Source organism: Ruditapes philippinarum, unplaced genomic scaffold (assembly GCF_026571515.1).
Source record: "Ruditapes philippinarum isolate M1 unplaced genomic scaffold, ASM2657151v2 ctg23774_1_1_1_1, whole genome shotgun sequence".
Lineage (NCBI taxonomy): Eukaryota > Metazoa > Mollusca > Bivalvia > Venerida > Veneridae > Ruditapes > Ruditapes philippinarum.
This window is the reverse complement of record NW_026851876.1, coordinates 1-9434: the sequence shown is the minus strand read 5'-3', so window position 1 is coordinate 9434 and position 9434 is coordinate 1. Positions and strand designations below refer to the sequence as shown.

General features: G+C 35.0%; 2 protein-coding genes across 2 annotated transcripts; one reads left to right on the top strand and one right to left on the bottom strand.

Moving 5' to 3' along the window:
* The first annotated feature begins 584 nt into the window (after nt 1–584).
* Nucleotides 585–5407, top strand: LOC132741814 (uncharacterized). Its single transcript, XM_060730078.1, has 2 exons — nt 585–1291; nt 1888–5407. Exon 2 carries the CDS (start codon nt 1933–1935, stop codon nt 5068–5070), a length of 3138 nt encoding a protein of 1045 aa, XP_060586061.1. The 5' UTR covers nt 585–1291; nt 1888–1932; the 3' UTR covers nt 5071–5407.
* A 1920-nt stretch (nt 5408–7327) lies between these two features.
* On the bottom strand, nt 7328–9265 carry LOC132741802 (sodium-dependent glucose transporter 1-like; the record flags this gene model as incomplete). Its single annotated transcript, XM_060730069.1, is given in 2 exon segments — nt 7328–7852; nt 9110–9265. Coding segments are annotated over 2 exon segments (392 nt in total), but the record flags the coding sequence as incomplete, so codon positions are not given.
* Nucleotides 9266–9434: the final 169 nt, after the last annotated feature.

Here is a 9434-nt window from a genome sequence, read left to right as displayed (position 1 = left end):
AAAAGATAGAAAATTTTTAATAAAACGAACATGGAAAAATCGGGAAAGGAGAAATTTTTTAAACCCTTCGACGAAAGACATTAGAATCATACAGGAAAAACTTCTTTAACTGCGACGAGACATTAAATACTACAGGAGAGAAACTTCTTTTTAACTGCGACGAGACGTGTGAATACATATAGGAGAAAATACTATAAACTGCGAAGAAATGAGAATACTACAGGAAGAGAAATAATTTAAATGCGACAGACAGAGAATACATACAGGAGAGAAAATTTTTAACTCCGAGGAGACATGAGAATACATACACGAGAGAATTTTTAACTGTGACGGACATGTGAAACATACACGAGAGAAAAATACATACTGGGAGAAATTCTTTAACTCATGAGACATGAGAATACATAACAGGAGAGAAATCTTTAACTGCGCACGAAAATAAGAATATAAACAGGACAGAATTTTTAACTGCGACGTGACATGAGAATACTACAGGAGTGATTTTTTTAAATGCGGCGAGAGGAGAATGCATAAGGAGAGAAATTTTTAAACTTGAGGACGGACATGAGAATACATACATTTAGCAACCACTCCCGATCGATAAATCAATGGCTTATCAGCTGGAATTTTGAAGAAATTTAATACCTACTTGACTTTCTTTTATCATAACTTTTTTATTTCTTAAAATATTTTTTTATTTCAATTATAAAAAGAAAGCAAATAAAATTATCTTTACAATGATGTAAATATGTGTATATTATCGTTAATATGAAAATCAGAACGTTTGTGTAATCTCTGGGTGATCGGTATTTTTCACGCCTCTCGGCGGTCATAAACGCTGCAGGTGTTTTATTACGGTCATGTGTTTTCATCGTAAATGCGACCTACATACATCTGTTGAACATGAATGAATCACGCATCAACTGAAAGCTGATTGGATAAGCTTTCTGAGGCTATTTTTATATTTGTTGTGCGGTCACTCTGGATCGCAAAATAGTCCCTCTAAGTTGAAGCGATTTTAACGCTTAAATATTTAGAAATTCTGATAAATAGAAAAATATTATTAAACTACAAATTCCAAAGTTTTATTTGATATATAAATTGTTTTTCTACGTTAAAGGTAAGTATGTCGCATCCCGCGCACGAAAATGCCAAAATGCAAATTTGACCCGCGTGACCTGGCGGCCGCCATTGTTGATTTAACACCGTGAGAAATTTTTTATCGATTGAGATAAAGACGAATGAATTTTATGTCTGCTAGTAGAAACCCTCATAAATATGATTGATTTCGGTAGGTTAAATGTTTAATTTTGTTTATATTGAAGTTTTTGCCGATTAAATTGCCTTTTTATCCGGTATTTCACCATTTATCAGATTCCTGAAACGAGGTCAAAATTACGATTGTGATCAGCTGTTCCGTGTTGGAGGAAAGTTGATGAATGTCAATAAAGCATTCATAAATTTGTGTTTTAACGATGCATTTTGATTTCTATTAATTGTTTGAATATTAACAAGTGTTTAACTGTTAGTTATGTACTGTATTCATGAATCACCACGTATTTTTAACCACTTGTTGTTGTTGTAGTTGTTGACCCAAATTAATTCCTGCACACTGCAGAGGGCCACATAATTTAATGTAATTGATGATGAAATGTTTGCAATGGGTTTTCAGTTATAAATGAATGATATGAGTCACATGGAAAAAAAATAGATGAACTTGCATCCGTCTTTTATATATATATAAATTATATAGCAGCATTTTTTTCTTCCTCACTGAAACTTGTATAAAATTTACATGGGGGACAATGCTGAACAGACATCACACATTTTTTCTTTATTTGTATAACAGTATATGATTATATCTATATTGTTTTATTCTAATTTCAGACATATTTCACTGTTCAAACTGAAGATAATGTTTAGCCTCTAGAGATGGCTGCCTTGGGTGCATTCTCTGAATCTGCAGGCATTACTGAGCATCTATTAGAAAATGGCCCGCTTCCACTTATAAACAACATCCCAAATGGACTCGCAATTGAAATAAAGAATTACTGTGACAAAAGGGGATATACAACAGCACGCTTTGTAAATATACTAGCAAACATCAACCCATTATTTGCTACAGCATCAACAACAGCCATTGTCAATAAATGTAACTATGTGAAAAGTCAAAAAAATAAACTTCTACACAAGAAAAAAGTGAAAGGAGTGAAAAATGTAAATGAATTGATGCAAAACTGTTTTCAGTGCCCACAAACAAAATGTGAAGTAAAGTCCATCCCTTCCCCTGATCAAACTGTATCCCCTATTAAGCATGTAACATTGGAAACTAGGGCTGTGTCGCCTAGTAAAAATGAACCGTCTGTAACTGAAAAAGTGATTTCATTAGCTACACAAACAGATGTGACAGAAACATTTTATGATGAATTGAAAAATTTCAATGTTCTTACATATAAAACAATTGTAAAGGAGAGAAAACTTGAAAAACTTACATCAGAAATCCATAAAGGTAAAGAACATTTGGAGAGTCTTAGGGGACACTATTCAGTAAAAAATGTCAACAAGAGGGATCAAACAGCCAGACAAAATGTGAAAAAACTTCGAAATAAAGAAAGAATTGTGAGACAATTACAAGCCGATCTAAAATCAAAATCTGCTGAAGTGGCTGGATTAGCGTCACTGAAAAATCAACAGAATGAAATCAATAAATTGATTAGTGAAAATGAAGACTTGAAACATCAACTCAAACTTCTGACTGAGGCTGTAGACTTAGAGAAATCAAAAAAAGTTGCACTCCAGAAATCAAATAGTTACCTGAAAACAGAACTGAATCATTTTAAATCAAAGACAAAGGATGCTAATAAATCATGCAATGATAATGATTGTGAGGGCTGTGCTTCTATACCTGAAAAAGTAAAACTACTGACATTACAGCTTTCTGAAAAAGAACATATTATCTATGAAATTGAGGAAAAACTTGACGAGTACAAGACAAATAATTTCCGTATCAAAACAAAAAGTGACAAAGGTGTGTACACTCCAAATGTAAGACTTTGTGTGATGGAACTTGCTGCTCTAGAAGTTGCCACAGAAAAAATGGCTCCTGTGATTAAATCAGTAATAACACATTTGACTGGAAGTGAAGTACAAGACTTACCAAACGGGACAACATCACAAAAGATTATTGATGAAGGCCACTATTTATGTAAAGCATACATTGCGGAACAGCTTGAACAGTCTAAACATTGGGGTATGGGTCGAGATGGCACAACAAGGCGAAAACAGAAGATTTTAGATACGTCCATTACATTAGACTCTGGTGAAACTGTGACCCTTGGTTTTACACGAGTAGCACAGGAAACAGCAGAAACAATTCAGACCGTAACAGAAAAACATTTGGATCAATTAACATCTGTGAAAAACAATCCTGAATATTTAGCCGACACTCTCAGCAAATTGACATTTACAATGAGTGACCGGGCATCAAATGAAAAAAAAGCTGACCGACTATTAGATGAATGGCGCAGTGAGATGCTTGCTGAATATTCTGGTGAAAAGGAGGATGTTCTTCATTTTCACTGTATGGCACATGTTTTGTTAGGCCTACATAATTACTCAACACCTGTGCTTAAGGACTTTGAGAAATCACTGAAGTCCAATGATCCCAACTCTGAAAGTGAAAAAGTGTCTTTCTTCACTCCATGGAAGTCTGAGTCAGTCACCAACCGTGTTGTACGCCAAGTGTCAGAGACTTTTGCACCAGCAGGAAGCCATCTTGGAGTAAGAGATCGGTGGGAGGCTTATTGCGCCAAGAATGGCATTAAGTCTTTGATTGGAAACTACAAGGACAATCGCTTCAATGCCTTGTTTCAGACATCAGCTGAGGTGTTTTTGCATAGGAAGGACTTTGTAAATGTGCTGGACACTGTAACCAATCCAAATGGCAAGTTAGCTTCCGTGAAAAAAGAGCTACAATCTGACAATATTGCAGCCATTCTTCAGTGCCTAGGGCTATTTTATTTGAAATTTACAGGCCCATATTGGAATCTTGTGACCTCTGGGAAAGTCTCCTACCTACAACTATGGAAACATGTTAGTGAAATTGTTTCATTTCTGGAAACTTTGGAATCCAACCCAGCCCATTTGCTGCTGAACGACCAACATTGGTCATCACTTGACCCACTAGACATCAGGCTTGTCCCAAACAAAAAACTTCTTTCAGAGTCCCTTTTTGAAGTTCAGGAAGAATCACGAGATACCTTACTGGGTGCTATTCCAGTTGTTGCAGCTGCCATGTTAAAATGTGTGCGAAAACAATTAGTAGACTTCTTACCCGAAGGGAAATTCTATAATACTACCAATGACAAAAAAACAAGCTTTGCGTCCGTCACAAACCTAGCATGTGAGCGCCAGTTTGGTGGCCTTGATGCCAGCCAAACTCGACGACCTGGAGCTTCATTACACCACCATAGCTCAGTTTTGATGCTGAAAGAAAACAGAGAGCAACTGGTTAAATGGTTGAATGATATGAAAGAAGATGAAAAAGAACAATTGATGTCTGATGCTCGTTATGGAGGGAAAAAGCTAAGGAAGGATTACCAAGAGTACGAACGAGAAGTGTTAAACTCAATTAGTGAGAAAATGTCCCTGGACACATCAAAGAAACAAAAGAAAGTGTTGAAAGGTGAAAAACGAAAAGTGACAGACTGTGCTAAAGGAAAGAAAAAGCAGAAAATGTCCCACTCCCAAACAAAGACTATAGATCCCCCTAGGCCCTTAAATATCCTTCTAAATGAGTATGTGGCAGTAGCATATCAGGATGACTGGTATCCGGGATGTGTACAGAAAGTCATCAATGATTCCACATTTGAAGTAAATTTCATGTCCCATTGTGCCAAGAAAGGACACTTCCAATGGCCAAGACGACAGGATCAACAGATTGTTGAAAAACAGTTCATTTTGTGCTCTGGATTTGTGCCGGATTGTGTCAGCTCAGGCCGGCTGTGGTTTGTGAAGGAGCATGAATCAATTAGTTCGTCTTATGCTGAGTACGAAGATATGTACTTTTGATTCTGTGATAATAAGGTGTATATAATAAACACAAAACTAGGACTGTATTTTGAAAGCAACAAGGAACTTTTTCTGTGTAAGATGAACTTGTAATTTCATTTCAGAATATGAATCACAGTTGACTTTAGCTCAAATTTATAAGATGTTCATTGTTTATGTTATTTATAATTGTTATTTAAATCTGAATGTTAAAATGTGATTGTTACCAAGCTTAAATCATTTAATTTTACCATTGAAATGTTGTTTTTTAATATGTAGACAATGTTGCTTTATGAAATATGGATTTTGTATGCATATAACATGATGTGATGAAATTTTGATTAAAATATAAAAATGATGTATATTTATTTCTGTTCTAATATAAAATAACTTGGTAAATATTGGGTTTATACTAAATTTGATAGCAAAAACAGAAAGAACATGTAAAAGTACATTAGAGTACCAAGTTTCATTTAGATATCTTTAAAAATAAAAAAGTTATTCAACATTAAAGGAAAATTAATATCATTTCGGGTCCGCGAACGCGCGCAATACTTTATATAACATACATAGTGAAGAAATTCCAGAAAACCGCTCGATATTAAAATCTTTAAAGTTGCATAACTTTTTTATTTTTCAAGATATTTTGAAAATTTAAAATGTTCTCTGTTTAATTATACAGTGGCTTTAAAGAGGTATAAATAAAATACCATTGTGAAACACTTTAAAAATTGAGAGTGGTTGCTAACATACAGGAAAGAAATTCTTTAACTGCGACGAGACATGAGAATACGTACAAAAGAGAAATTCTTAAACTGAGACGAGACATGAGAATACATACAGGAGAAAGATACTTTAAATGTGACTAGAGGTGGAGAATACATACAGGAGAGAAAAAACTTTAAATGCGACGAGACATGAGAATACAGATAGGAGCGAAATTCTTTAACTGCGAAGAAATTGTTAAGAATACATAGTCATACAGGAATAAAATACTGTTAATTAGACGTCTGCGATAAGGTATTCAGTGGGAATAGTACAGAGTTCCGTTAGGGCAATTTTAAATCATTGCATTTTGCTGTGTGGATCAGATTCGTAATGGTACGATGGTTCGTTACCATTCAATTTGAATGATTTTTGATAGTTTTCGAACTGTCTGTCCGTCTGTCTGTCTTCATTTCGTCCTGTCTGTTTCTTTTTCTTATCCATGAAGGAATTTTGAAATAACTTTGCATAATGTTTACTATAATGATACGGCGTGTCACATTTAGAGATAAAGTGAATAGACCACTTCCATAAGTTGTACATAAGGAAATCCTATGTTTGGTCGCATAGGGATCATGTGGCTTTGATACTGCTGGATGCTGTGTGATTTCTCCTTTAATTGGGTAGTGCGTTTATGAAGTTCATACAGAAGAGGCTTTTTGTTCATCAAATAACATAAAGGAATATATGATAATGGATACAGAAAAGAAAGTCTTATAAATATGACGTTTGTTGTCATGTCTGTGTCTCAAGTTTTTACATGACATTTTGTTATTTGTGGCTATACATTTATAAAGACGGGTGTGCTATTTTCTTACCCTCGGGATCCATTATACGGAGAATGGTTGCTATGTCGCCTGATCGAACATATAAACCATTTGCCAGACATCTTTCACGCATAATCCTGTATCCGTGTTGCTGGCCTGAATGTTGGAGTTCATTCTGGACGAAGTCTATAACTGAAGATGGATCAGAGTACGACCTTCGTTGAAGTCCTTCAGACCTTAAAAGTCTATATAAATGTCTTATTGACAATAATATCCCATGTTGTTCTCGCAACACAGTCACTATTTGCCGGTAATTCAATCTTTCATGAAAGTATCTTGATATAAGGTTTCTAATATTAGCCTGATTGTTAAAGTCCATTTTAGCATTTGTTAAAAAAAGGGAAATAACTTTTAATTTTTCCACTATACTGAGTTTTGATTGGCTGAAATTATCTCGTGGGAACGAGATATTATCTCGTGGGAACAAGATAATTAACTCGTGGGAACGAGATATTATGTCGTGGGAACGACTTATTATCTCGTGGGAACGAGAAAATAAGTCGTGGGAACGAGATATTATCTCGTGGGAACGAGATAATTAACTCGTGGGAACGAGAAAATAAGTCGTGGGAACGAGATATTATGTCGTGGGAACGAGATAATTATATCGTGGGAACGAGATATTATGTCGTGGGAACGAGATAAAAAAAGACACCCACATGTCACCTCTGTGCCACCGTATGCACGAGATATCTATGGTGGCATATTTCTGTCAACAGTTTACCATATATAATTATCGCGTTAACTCTCTAACTACTTAGTTTTCGTGTTAACAAGATATATAACAGACTTACTAGGTATTTTTCTGTTAGATAGATAAATAACAAAAAAGGATGTAACTTTCAACACTTAAAAGTGCCCAAAACTGCCAACCGAAAAACAATCATTTCGGTTCTTTTCAGGATTTTCTTGTTCCATATTTTCATCTTTTTAAAAATCTTAATTTTACGCAAACTGTTTACAATATAATGAAATTTAAAATTCAATCTCATTCAAATTAACTTTAATCTTAGCATCAAATAGTGTAACTGAAAACGATGTACCAGAGTTGTTAGTGTTTCCTTGCACTGGCTGGCTGCAAGCAGGTTTTGCGAGAAAAGGTTCCGTTGCCAGGGGTGACAATATTCCGCCCAGCCCGAAGCTGAGATGTAGTGCCTGCATATAGGATCCTCCTTCTGTATCCCAGAGTGATATAATGTTTACATTGCCTCCTGAATAAGTAACAATATAGATTGTTATTTGGAATATAATTGAAGAATTCGCGCATCGAGCGTCACTGCGGAAGCCGCGAAAATTTGAAGCCCGCGAATTTCACATGTACAGTAGTATAGAGTATATAGCATTATTTAGCATCGGTGATAATTTTTGTTATATATGAAATAATATATTTCTTTACTTTCTTTAGATCATATTTGAACGTCTTCAATATACGTACAGTAAAAACCCTCAATTAAGACCACCATCGGGACTGGACCAAAGTGGTCTTAATTGTGGGGTGGTCTTAATTGTGGATATTCTTATCATTGCTTACACACGATATGATATGGCCTATTTTAGTCATTTTGTATGAACAAACAATATGTATCATAACCTGCAAATACAATATAAAAGAATACATTTTATAATGTTACATCTGATGGGAAGAAAACATATTTCTGAAGAAATTTAATATCAAAGTTTCTTTGTTCTGATTTCAATAATAATTATTGTATGAGGTACATAATTCACATATCATATCAGACTTTATTTCTTCACAAAACAAATTTGCATAAAGCAACATTAAACCACTATGAAATTAACATTCTCACCTTTTTTCATTAAATATCCCATAAATAACAGCTTTTGACACCTTGTGTAATCAAGTGTCATGCCTAAGAGCAATCAAGCAGATAATAACAACATAACAACACATTTAAGATCTAGGAAGGTGTTGATTTTAATATCAGTGGTCTCAATAGTGAGGTCAAATAAAGAACAAAATAAGAAATTGGGATTGAATTTGGTGGTCTTAAATGTGGATAAGTGAGGTGGTCTTAATTCTGGATCATGTAACCATTGACATAAAGAACAGAAAATTCCGTTCTTTTAAAAACTGGTCTTAAAAGCGGGGTGGTCTTAAATCCGAGGTGGTCTTTAGTAGGGATTCTACTGTACAACTAAGATATTTTATCACGTCAGTCTGCTGCAAAACCAGACCTGGTCCTGATCATTCCTGTAAAGTTTGGATGAAACTGCAACAGTAGTTTTGAGGATAAGACCGGACAAGTTTTGTGATTGACGGACGGACGGACAACGGAGAAGTGATCCTTAAATGTAGTAAGTGACACACAAAAAAAAACCCCTAAACAACAAAAACAAATGTAGTACAGTGCAGTTTGTTTCAGGTATCTTCGCGAATATCATAAAACATTCATCAATGCAATTCATAAAGGTCTCTAAATTACAATATATGTGAAACAAACATATACCAGTGTCTAACCAGCCTGATCCGAACCCGCTCATGAACGTGACCATCATCATTGCCGGGAACCATGTACACCAGGGTGTCACACCTGTAAATACGCTCAACACAACTGTTGATATCGCTATCATTAACACTTGATTAAACCGGTCGTACAGTATTCCTGGAAATAAAGCATCAAAGCACTTTTAGTGCCAAGAAAATTTTATGCAAATCAAACAAAGTATACTCAACGCTTCCAACCCGTCCTGGTGGAAATTGTAAATAGATTGTAAATAGATCTGTAATGCAAAAGGTCTATATTAATACAACAAGGCTCAAAGCACTCATTT

Excerpts from the sequence above, each read along its gene's own strand:
- LOC132741814 (XM_060730078.1), top strand. The coding sequence starts at position 1,933 with ATGGCTGCCTTGGGTGCATTCTCTGAATCTGCAGGCATTACTGAGCAT.